General features: G+C 36.7%; 1 protein-coding gene across 4 annotated transcripts in view; it reads left to right on the forward strand.

Annotated features, from left to right (window-relative positions):
* LOC115215244 (RB1-inducible coiled-coil protein 1) overlaps positions 1-13,196 on the forward strand; it is a 134,059-nt gene that overhangs the window by 64,390 nt on the left and 56,473 nt on the right. For all 4 annotated transcript variants that reach the window (XM_029784483.2, XM_036505384.1, XM_029784484.2 and 1 more), the window contains exon 2: positions 12,141-12,493. In XM_029784483.2, the coding sequence (XP_029640343.1) occupies positions 12,426-12,493 (68 nt within the window). In that variant the 5' untranslated portion in view covers positions 12,141-12,425. The remainder of the gene's footprint in view (positions 1-12,140; positions 12,494-13,196) is intronic.

Below are 13,196 nucleotides of genomic sequence, written 5' to 3' on the forward strand. Positions count from 1 at the left end.
ATATATATGTATATTATGATAATAATAATAATATTAGGGAATTAGTTATATATATATATGTGTGTGTGTGTATTTATGTATATTCTAAAAGACATCGTAGCTGTATAGACTGATATTTGTCTAGACAGTTATTGAGGTTGCTTTGCTGTGTTTACAGTATAGATTTATCATACATAATATATAAAAATGTCTGGAGAAAAATAAAAGCATGTGACTTTATAATTGTGTATCTGTGTCTGTAAGAGTGTGTGTGTGTGTAAACTTACAATTTTGATAGAAAATAGCAATGTATTTTTGGGGTATCTTACTCTGAAAATATTCCAACAAACCTCTATATTCTCTGCCTGTCCTCTCATTTTGATCAAATGTTGTTGTAGGCTGTATGTGTATCTGATTTCATCTGTTCTTTAATTGATGAGCTAAAATACAACCAATTTGCCATAATATTTCAGTGGAATTCTACATAAGCAAGAATCTCCATTTGGTATTTACTGTAAACAACTCCTTTCCATTGTCAGAACTAAGTATATATATATATATATATATATATATATATATATTGTGACTTTTCCTATACTTAGGGTGGCATGTATGTCAAACCTTAGATCACTATTTCAGGTATTTAGCTGATACCTTATATATTACTGTGTGCAAAGTGTAATTTTGCATGATGGGAAGATATGGGCACTGAATGCAGTAGGTGTATGAATGACAGGAAGAAAGGAAGTGTGCTTGATGGTAATGTCAACATATATTATTGATGGGGCAGAAGTGACCGAAGGAAGAGAATGGGCATATGACAGGAATTGGTTACAGTGTGCAAGAAATATGTGATGCATAGAATGCATGACAGTTGGGTGAAGCAAAGATAACACTTTCCATACTACAAATGCCATATTAATGGTTAAAAGATGTATATCAGCATCTCTGGGATTTTATGGCTCTGTGAGTGATGCATATATCTACCATTGGTATTTCATAGCTATAGATAAAAGACACTTCTATGTGTCTGTGGCATGGAGAGTGTTCAATGAATCAATTGGAAGAAGCAGGGGAAAGAAGACCAAGGAAGAAGTGGTGTTGGCTGACCTCTGGTTGCTGAGCCTCCCAAAGGAGATAAAAGACTGCGACAAGCAGTGAGGTTTTTGTAATAGAGAAGACCTCTTCAACCAGTGGATGTGAAAGTGATGGTGATTGATTAATATCTTATACATGCTACTCAATATTTTCTTCTGCAAAGTTTGCTTTACCATGACTGTTATAGGAAGTTAAAGATATAGGCGCAAGAGTGGCTGTGTGGTAAGTAGCTTGTTTACCAACCACATGGTTCCGGGTTCAGTCCCACTGCATGGCACCTTGGACAAGTGTCTTCAACTATAGCCTCGGGCCGACCAAAGCCTTGTGAGTGGATTTGGTAGACGGAAACTGAAAAGAAGCCCGTCGTATATATGTATGTATATATATATATATCTATCTATGCATGTGTGTGTTTGTGTATCTGTGTTTGTCCCCCTCGCATTGCTTGACAACCGATGCTGGTGTGTTTATGTCCCCGTTACTTAGCAGTTCGGCAAAAGAGACCGATAGAATAAGTACTGGGCTTACAAAAGAATAAGTCCTGGGGTCGAGTTGCTCGATTAAAGGCGGTGCTCCAGCATGGCCGCAGTCAAATGACTGAAACAAGTAAAAGAGTATATGCCTTCATTTAGCTGAAATAAGTAACTGAACTAGTTATTTATTTATTTATTTATTTCATTATTGAATATCTATTTTTGCATGTTGGCATGATTTAGACACAGATTTGCTATTACTTGATCCAGCTTCATCTTGGCTGGGACTCTTAACATTGTGCGATCTAATCTCATTACTTCCTCCTGCATCTCCCACAAACCTCTGTTGCTATGGTGGCTTTCTATTGACAGCATACAACAGTTGTCTTCCATTTTTCACATCACATGTCCATACCAGCCTGTCTGACTGCCTTTAATACCCAGTCTCCCCCTCTCTCATCTCTTTTAGTTCTCTCCACCATTCATACATGTTCCACATTCAATGCTTTTCTCTCATTACTCATTGCATTTTACTCCTTTCATAGTATTCTGAACCTGTGTCATTTAAAACATTTTATTGTGTGTGTGTGTGTATGGTAGCCCATTAGTTTCATAGTTTGGGGCGCTTGAGCTAATTGTTAAATACCATAAAACTAAATATGACTATAATTTGTCAGGCTATTAATTTCATCTTTAGAGATGAAAAATATTTTAGTATTTACATTTATAATTCGCTTTGATTGGTCTCAGCTCTTAATGTTTACTGTTTTATTACTAGATGTGTACACAGTAGTGAACTGGTTTTGAACTCGGATCATTTATTTCTAAACTAAGATAGTAATAAAGCTCTCATCCACTGGGCTACTAATGGATGTGCTATTAGTCAACACTCTGTAGGTTGTTTAGCCATTTTGTTATATTTCTATTGAAATGTACTGCTTTTATTGACGTTAATTTTGAAAATAATGAATTTGGTGAAATAACTTGGTCATTATTATATTAGTATTAGTATTTGAAACATAAATTAATATAAAATTTTGATGGAAAGCTTCTATTTAGATCTCTTTAACCCTTTTGATACCAACCCGGCCAAAACCGCCTCTGGTTCTGTAGTACAAATGTCTTGTTTTCATAAGTATTGAATTAAAATCTTCCACCAAACCTTAGTCACAATTTATGTTCCTAACACCAGCTTAATTATTGCTAAGTTATTTTACTAAATTCTTTGTTATATTTAAAGTAATTGAAAGAAACACAGAGCATCTCAAAATAAATATGGTAACAAAAGGGTTAAAGTATGAAGTTTGTGTCATTGTACCAAAGATGGTGTCAAGTGGTTTGAGCTAATCTCAGTACTGTGCTTATTGACTGGCCTTTTCAGCAAGCCTTTATACTGTTTCTTTCTGTAGTTTTCCATTGTCATTTGTTGTCAACAGCTTCATTGGGTGTCAGCAACATCTGTCTTGTTTTTTCATTTGTTTTTCCATGCTTATGCTTATGAATGGATCTTCTTCAATACAGCTTCTCACTACTTGTTGCTGTCTTTTGTCATCTTCATAAAGTTCTGTAACCTGAGACCAGACTTCACTTCTCCCCATGTCTTCTCTACAGCAAGTCCCTTCTATTTGAATTATTTGTCACTTCTTTGCACATTTGTCATCCTCCCCATGTTTCACATGTCTGTACTAGCTTAGTCTTCTGTCTTGTACACTACATCTGATGCTTACTTAGTTCTTTTTCTCAGTTCATTTGTACTCCATTGTTTATATACGGTAACATTACACATCCAGTGGAGCTTCTTGCCTTATTTCTTTCCAGCCTTCACACATCATCTGCATTCACTGTACATGTTTAACTCTTTAGTGTTTAAATTGGCCATATCTGGCCAGAATATTATCATTGTTTTATGTTCAAACTTATGAGATTCAGCCTCTCATACCTACCCTACAATGTCATTCTAAAGATAATCACATCATCAAAATCTTTTATAAATTGAAAGATTATATTAACCCTTTCATTACCGAATTTATTTTGAGATGCTCTGTGTTTCTTTCAGTTATTTTAAATATAACAAAGAATTTAGTAAAATTCAGCTAGTGTTAGGAACATAAATTGTGACTAAGGTTTGGTGGAAAATTTTAATTCAAAACTTATGAAAACAAGACATTTGTACTACAGAGCCAGAGCCGGTTTCAGCCAGGTTGGTAACGAAAGGGTTGAATAAGAGGGTGATGAGCATTGAAGGACACCTGCTGTTTGCTGAATTCTTCATTGAATTTGTTGATAAATCTCACTTTACTGATACAATTTTTGTGCACGGCTTGCACAACTCTTATAAGCCACTCATCTATAACTTGTTTTTAATTTTTTTATTTGTTCTTTTTTAGTGACTACCAGGCATAATAGTCATTGACTTGGAGAGAGCCAGGTTAATGAATGCTAATGCATAGTGACTTGATCTAAGAACTTGTTGTTGCACTAGGAACAGGATTTTACTGGTACCCTGTTTTGGTATAAATTGAAGCTGCTTTTCATCTAGGCTAATTCTTAATCAATAAGCTGGTCCAAAAGTTTGATGAGTCTGTAACTGCTTCTCTGTAATGTATCTTATTTTCTCCTGAAGAACTTGGCTGTGATGTTACTATACTAGTTGCTGGGTATGACACCATCTCGTTTTACCTGATAGGCTAGTGGTGTAAGATACAAGTCACTAGCCTGTGCCTTATTCCACTAGACAACCTCAATAACTACTCTTGATATTCATAATTTTTTTTTTATTTCAGTAACTATCCCTCATAATTCCCTTGCTTTTCTTAGCCATGTATCATTAATGTCCACTTTGACCATGTGATTATCTTTCAATAGCCTATATATATATATATATATATATATATATATATATATAATGTTCGTCCTTCGGGTTCGAAGATGACCATTGACATCATTTGGTGGAAATGCTGCTATGAGACCGGAGGTGGCTGGTGAGGCCAATCCGGGCAAGAAAGCCCCTCCCACATATATATATATATATAGGCTATTGTTGTTTTACTCGGTAGATTGTACAACGTATGTGTGCGAACTGCCATGCTTCACAGCAGTGAAACATGGGCCGTGACTGCGGAGGACATGCGTAGGCTCAAAAGAAATGATGCTAGCATGATCCGCTGGATGTGTAATGTCAGTGTGCACACACAGCAGAGTGTAAGCGCTCTGAGAGAAATATTGGACATAAGAAGCATCAGATGTAGCGTGCAAGGGAGACATTTGCGCTGGTATAGTCATGTACTACAGATGGATGAGGAGAGCTGTGTGAAGAAGTGTCACTCCCAAACAGTTGAAGGAATCTGGGGTAGATGCAGACCCAGGAAGACATGGGATGAGGTGGTGAAGCATGACCTTCGAACGTTGGGCCTCACAGAGGCAATAACGAAAGACTGAGACCTCTGGAGATATGCTATGACTGCGAAGACCCGGTAAATAAAGTGAGTTTACGGCTGCATCCTACACCAGTTGCACATAAGCAACCCCAGCCCATTCAAAAGTACTTTGGATAATAGGGCGACCTGCTGTGCTTGAGGAGACCTATTGAGTCAAGTACATCAACATCAAAATGAAAATCAAATGGAAACTGTAGTTGTGATGCCCGTGCTGGTAGCACGTAAAAAGCACCAACTGATTGGGGCCATTGCCAGCCTCCTCTGGCCCCTGTGCTGGTGGCCCGTAAAACGCACTCACTGCACTCAAAGTGCCGTGCAGTGAGACTGAACCCGAAACCATGGAGTTGGGAAGCAAGCTTCTTAACACACAGCCATGCTTGAATCTATAATATATATATATACATACACACACACCTACTCATCTTTTAGTCCATGACTCTTTACAAGGCCGTCTGAGACTGGTTGGAAGAAGTTATCCTCAAACTGCAGGCTTAGCCCAGATGCTTGTAGGAGAGTGGAATCCATGGTGTTAAACTTGGCAACAGGTTAAGTCCACCTCTAACCACATGGAACATGGCAAGATTTGAAGAATGCATATTACCAGGACAAATACTGCATGGCATCCAGTCTGTTATGTCATGCCCTGGATAGGTACTTTTTTGTTAACCCCTTTGAGATTTGAACACAGAGTGCAAAGAATTAAACAAATACTGTGTAGCTTTCTATCCAATGTGCTGATGTCTCCAGTATGATATGATTATATAGTTTGTAGTGACAGTAAGCTTTTAATATCTTGAACTTCTAGCTCCGATTTCTGTCCTTTTCACTTGTACATCATGGAATAGCTGTTGGTTGTTACATTTTCCAAGGTAAACAGGATTGATGTTTGCAGGGGATTCGCATCAGTGGACAAAAATCTGGATGTTTTTTTTTTTGAGAGACTCTGAAATGTTTATATAAAAGAACATGTAAGGAAATCTTTAATGAGAGGAGAGGCATCTTAATCAGGGCTGGCTGAATGTATATGAAGCGTAAAAGGAAATCGTTGCTATGGATTGAAATATCTATAATTGACAGAGTCATGGTGGTAATATAGAGAAATCAAAAGCAGCAATATATACAGAGCTCATAGAAAAACCAATCAGTTATTCTTGTATTGAAATTAGATCAATAAGCATGTTGTTTCTAAAAAAAAAATCTAAAAATGTGACGTTAAGTCTACATACTTAGTGGATAAGAGTATCCCCTAATTTAGAAATATAGATACTATATACACCTCCAGGAATAAGATACTTGATGACAATCAGAAATTAAACTCATCAAAATATGGTGTAGGTGTAAATATTAAAGCATTTTTTCTCTCTGAAGATGTGGTTGATAGTTTGAAAAATTTTAATTGTATTGTAAAAATAATCTCAGAGATTTAGACATTTAACCACAAAGCTTAAGTCTCTATAATCTTGGTTTCAGTATGACTGTTTAAAATATTAGGGTCTGAACACCCTAATATATTTACATTGTTTTGAATTAATCATGCATTATCTCATAACTTCAAGATTTTGATGATGTGATTGTTTAATTTTAGAATAACATTGAAAAGTAGGGTTGAACATAAAACTGGTTTAAACATAAAATATTTGGTCTTGATATGGATGGTTTGAATACTAAAGATCAATTTTGAAAATAATAAAGAATTTATTGAAATAGATTTGTCAGCATTAAGCTGGTGTTTGGAATATAAATTATGAAATTTTTGTGGAAAGGTGCAGAAGTAGCTGTGTGGTAAGTAGCTTGCTAACCAACCACATGGTTCCGGGTTCAGTCCCACTACGTGGCACCTTGGGCAGATGTCTTCTGCTATAGCCCCGGGCCGACCAATGCCTTGTGAGTGGATTTGGTAGACGGAAACTGAAAGAAGCCTGTCGTATATATGTATATGTATGTATGTGTGTTTGTCCCCCTAGCATTGCTTGACAACCGATGCTGGTGTGTTTACGTCCCCGTCACTTAGTGGTTCGGCAAAAGAGACCGATAGAATAAGTACTGGGCTTACAAAGAATAAGTCCCGGGGTTGATTTGCTCAACTAAAGGCGGTTCTCCAGCATGGCCGCAGTCAAATGACTGAAACAAGTAAAAGAGTAAAGTTTTCATTATATTTTAAATCAGTGAATTTGTATCCATAGGGCTTGGGCTGGCTTGTATCAAAAGGGTCATCATGGTATACCTACAACTGCAGTGTTATTGCTAAACATTGAACACTCCATCCAGCTGTTACTTAGTGTTACACTACATTCGAAATCTAGTTGTTCTCTTTACACATCTGTACCAGTTCAGCCATCTGTTGACACCCTGCTTACTGACAATGGTCAATATTTCTGTCTTGATAGATACCTATACAAACAAGTTGCCAGGTAAAGAACAAAGCCATGCCTGCTGGTGATGTGATGTATATAAACAAGTTGGAGGAAAAGAGACTCAGTATTCTTCTTTTTCCTGATTTCAGTCATTAGATCAAGTTGATGTTGGGGCAACACATTCAAGGCATTTAATCAATAATATTGACCCCGGTACTTTGTCTGGTACTTATTTCATTGATCTCTGAAAATGAGCCTATGTGTTTGTGTGTGCCCGATGGTTGTAAATGAGCATCATTGTCATGCAAGATTGCTCATTTTGAGTCTTCTGTGGAAAACATGTCTGGCCATGGGGGCAAATATTGCTGAGCTTCAACACAGGTAAGCATTGGTGACTGAAAGGACTTCTGGTTGTAGGAAATCTACCTCAACAGATTCTATCTGATCCATGCAAGCATGGCAAGGTGGACATTAAATGAAGATGATGGTATATATTCATTTGTTTTATGCTCATTATGACTATTGAGACATTGTTTTACAGCGAGATGCCTTTCCTGTTGCTAACTTTTACCCTTTTACCTGTTTCACAGCCAAGAGATCTTTTATTTCACTTGTCTTTGCAGGCGCAATGTGAGAGAATAAATTTGGTCATGGAAGTGACATTTAATATACTGCTTGTAGCCTGCAACTTATGTAGATGTAAAGAGAAAGACATGTCGTTTAAAAATTTCTTACTTGAAAAACAGTAATGGTGAGGGTTATCAAGAGGAAGGCATCTGGTTGTAAAATTACTTGTCGCTAATAAGAATTCAGTCAACCCATACTATCATGGAAGAATGGATATAAAACAAATCACTGAAAAATCACACACACACATACACACAATATTGATTTCTGATATTGGCAGAAAGTTACATTTTTAGAGAAGATACAGTTCAGTGAATTCCTACCCTCACTTATTTGTAATATTTTGAATATCAGTTTGTCTCTATTGAAAGCTGACATAACCCACTGAGGAAGCCTCTACATGATCTGTCAGTCTGCTGGAAATAGCAGCCAAGTATCCTTCATATTGCACTCTATTTAATGATCACATTGTTTAATGTTGTCCTAGATATATATATATATATATATACCAATTTTGAATGAGGAGGGGTGGTCATGCTGGAATACATTTGATCATAGGTCCACAGGCTCAGGGCTCATGTAAAGCTAAACAACAACAGCAGCAGGAATTCATTTATTTATTTATTTGCATCTGTTGTTATACAAGGGGAAAGAAATGAATGAAAGGCAGATCCCAGTTGTCCCTAAGATTTAAGTGTGACGAGGAGGTGGGTCCTGAATGATATTTTTGAAATCATAACTAACTCTGCTCTCCCTGTCAATGTAAGTGTATATGTGTATTGTGTGTGAGAGAGAAGAAAGAGGCTGCTTTTTTTGAACTAGCAAATCTATTGACTTTCAACTGACTAGTGGCTGTTATTCTCTGCCACTATAGTGTCTATGTTGCTGTTAATCTATATATGCAAATTGCCAAGCCTCTGTGCTTTCATTGCTATAGCTACTGTTAATGATCAGATCTGTGTGTGTGTGTGTATGTGTGTATGTAGGCATGTGTATGTGTTGCAATGATTCATTATGATGACAGGTTCAGTTTCAGTCGAGTTTTAGCTTCACACAATAGACACACGTCTGACCAATCAATATCACTAAATGTGCTTTAATAATTCTATCAGTTGTTTCTTGTTTGTTTTCACCTGGAAGATGCAGAGGACAGGTGCTAAGCTACTCTCTTTGTTGAGGGATGGCTTGTTAGAGCATAAAAAGCAGTTTCTAACCACTGATCTTTATATATTATTCTGTTTTTCTAGATATTTTATCATATTTCTTACACCTTAAGCTGTGGTAGGATTACTGTGTTAGACATGTACCAATGGACCATGTAGATTTGGTGCAAGTGCCAATTTCAGTTAGGAAGGCTTGTTTGTTATCAACTACTTTAACCATTGGTCTAGTTGTTCTATCCATTATTATTTGTTTTTCATGGTCTCAATGTATCTAATCAATCTTTCTTATGCCCATTATAACAAACAATACTTTTTTTAGCTTCAGTGGGAACAAAATAGACAACAATGAAGCACCAAATTAAATATAAAGGGTACTGTCTCATTCTCTTACTGTCTTCATGGCCCTCAGAAATTTTGCTTTGGTTGCAATATGATATAGCTAACAGGCGCAGGAGTGGCTGTGTGGTAAGTAGCTTGCTAACCAACCACATGGTTCCGGGTTCAGTCCCACTGCGTGGCATCTTGGGCAAGTGTCTTCTGCTATAGCCCCGGGCCGACCAATGCCTTGTGAGTGGATTTGGTAGACGGAAACTGAAAGAAGCCTGTCGTATATGTATATATATGTATGTATGTATGTATGCTCAACTAAACATTGTTTAGTTGAGCATGGAAGATGTTGAGATATACCAGGCAAAATTTAGAGGAGTGTTTGTGCAGATTTCAAAATTTGGTCTCACTGTTAAATGACTCATGGTTATATCACATGTGGAAAGGTTTTCTGTTGAAGGTCCTTATTTTTATTTCATCTCTTAAACTGTGATAAGGAGGAAGGGACATTATCTATATATCTTGGAGGAAGATAATAAGAGAGTGGTATAAATAGTGTTAATAATGTGCCAGTTTGTAGTTTAAAGGTTAGTTGTTCTTGGAAAACAATTAGCTTATGAGCTCTACTGGGATGGATTGGTGTTTAATTAATGCCAGGATTAAGGGATGGGATACAGTAAAATTAACAAGAGAAAAAGGTTTTAAAGAGTGTGATCATCAAGTTCAGAAGATCAGAGGGTGTTATAGAAGTGATAGGACAGTTTATTGAGGCCAATGTGTTGAATGAGTTTTTTTTGTTTTTCATTGGGAAAATTGAGTATTTAAACAACCATGATAATGTGTTGTGTATGTGAGTGCATGTGTACTTGTGTGTAATAGCCTTTTTTTTTCCAACCAGTCACCATGCTTGACTGCTAAATTCACAAGTTTTTCTATTCTATCTCTGTTTATCTCTCTTACTCCTGTCTGTTGAAGAGCGTAGGCTCGAAACGTAAAAGACTTTCTCACTTTCCCAACCGTCAAATACATCTGCTTGTTGTTCATATACCTGTCTTCGTCTTTTGTTTTTCTGTGAATTTCAACTATAGGTGGAGGAGTGGCTATGTGGTAAGTAACTTGCTTACCAACTACATGGTTCCAGGTTCAGTCCCACTGTGTGGCACCTTGGGCAAGTGTCTTCTACTATAGGCTCGGGCTGACCAAAGCCTTGTGAATGGATTTGGTAGACGGAAACTGAAAGAAGCCTGTCATATATATGTGTGTGTATATATATATATATATGTATGTATATATGTATGTGTATGTATATATGTATGTATGTATGTATGTTATATGTGTGTGTGTGTGTGTGTTTGTCCCTCCAACATCGCTTGACAACTGATGCTGGTGTGTTTAAATTCCTGTAACTTAGCAGTTCGGCCAAAGAGACTGATAGAATAAGTACTAGGCTTACAAAGAATAAGTCCTGGGTTTGATTTGCTTGACTAAATGCGGTGCTCCAGCATGGCCTCAGTCAAATGACTGAAATGTGTAAAAGAGTATATATACGCACACATATATATATATATATATATATATATATATATATATATATATACGATTGGAACTTTATTCTCATATAAGCCATCAAACACAACTTGAAAGTCTCAGTCAAAACAAAATTTATATTAAATTTGATTCACCTTTTAATATCGAGTCATGTTTCAGTAAATGTTCTGTCGATATCTTAAAATTTCTTTCCTGTCAACAAATCATCTGCTTGCCTTGTGCTTTCAAATCTGTCTGAAATATAAAAATATCTTATTAAAGAAACATTTAAGTTTGGTGACAAGAAGAGCATCTGGTTGTAAAAATTCTGCTTCAAAGACTTCCTCATATTATCATGGAAAAACCAGCATCCAGCAAGCAAACAGTGTGTGTGTTAATATCAAATTGGAGAAAAAGAACTAAATATGGGTATATATTGGGTTGTCCGGAAAGTGCGTGCCGATTTTTAAAGGAAAGAAAAAGGTCAATAAATACTTGCCATTACATTTTTAATCAACCATATATGAACCATTTTGTTGCACAGTGTGTCTCCATCTTTCCTTTAACTTGAAAATACCCTCTTCTCAGAATTGAGGTGGTTTCATGGCAAAGAATTCATCAAGGTATCTTTTTACGTCATCCAAGGAATTGAAATTTTTACCATTAAGACTATTCTGCAGAGACCTGAATAAATGGAAATCTGAAGGAGCAATATCTGGTGAATATGGAGGGTGGGGTAACACATCCCAACCGAGCTGCAACAATTTTTGCCTGCTTCCCAAAGCATCAAGTGCCGAAAATGAACTTTCTTATCTTCCATTTTAAAGGGTTACAAAATTAACACAGGTTATAGGAGCATAAACCTTCTTCCATGAAAAGATAGCTTAAACTGTGCTCTAAATGTAGGTGTTGTCAAATCCTATTTTATGGACTCAACCATGTTCTAAAATAAGTAGAAAGGTAAGCTACTATAAATCGGCACAAGCTTTCTGGACAACCCAATATAAAAGTTTTAATCAGTAGAAAAGTTACAAAAATGACTCATTGGCCAAAAACTTTGTATGACATATATGTATATATCCAAGTTTTAAATATTGTCATGTTGCATCAGATAATATTCACAACTGATCCTTATATTTTTCTGTCTTCTTTCAGGTCTGTAAGAAGGTTCATGCAGTGTACTTGCGGCCCAAGACTGTTGACGTTGTATACAGTAGTAGCCTCTCTACTGTCGTTTGGGCTGAGTCTTGTCAGGCAGGAAAGCACCTTGCTGTCCTCTCACAGCCTGTCTTCATCGCTGACCAGTGCCCACTGTTCAGCAGCTTTCATATTTGCCGTGCATCACCTCATTTGCAGCTGTCATTCTCCTTTGTCACGTTGGACGTGTTCACTACGTTGTCCTCGTGTGGTCAGCAGCCTCCTTTCTAGTTGACTGCCACCATGTTGTATGTGTTTCTTGTTGAGTTAGGCCAGATGCTAACCATTGATACTTGCTACACCACTGAGACGTAAGTATGACACATTACTCGCATCTCTTATATCGTGTCTTCACCTGTCATAAGCCTAACAGGCCTCCCAACAGGCTTCAGTTCTTCTAGCATATTTTCATACGCATTCAACAAAGTAAGAATTAACCCTTTAGCATTCAGATTACTCAGATTACTCTGTCCAATGTAGTGCTTATTTATTCACATTTAATCATGCATTATCTCATAGCTTGAAGATTTCAATGATGTGATTGTTATTTTTAGAATGGTATTGTAGGGTAGCTGTGAGAGGCTGGTGCTGGCCAATTTGAATACAAAACATGTAGAATATTTGAGCCAGTTATAGCCAGTTTAATTGCTAAAGGGTTAAAATGTAAAGGGACAGATATGACTAACTCTTTAGTTATCATATTCCTGTTGAAACACTGCTTTTGTTTCAGTTAATTTTTGAAATTAATGAAGAATTAGTAAAATAACTTTATAACTTTATCATGATTAAACCTTCTTAGGGAAAGTTTTCATTTAGATCCCTATAAAACAGGAAGTTTGTATCACAGAACCAAGGGTGCTCTGAGATTGGTTGATACCAAAAGGGTTAAACAAGACCTTGAATATAAGGAAGAAGGACAGCTAGAATGTTTGGGTGAGGCTTGCAAGAAGTTATGGGTACTAACCTTCTTCTGACTCACTTAGAAACAAGCAAAGTTCATAGAAATATCATCTT

The sequence above is a fragment of the Octopus sinensis genome, linkage group LG8, assembly GCF_006345805.1.
Source record: "Octopus sinensis linkage group LG8, ASM634580v1, whole genome shotgun sequence".
NCBI classification, from domain to species: Eukaryota; Metazoa; Mollusca; class Cephalopoda; order Octopoda; family Octopodidae; genus Octopus; species Octopus sinensis.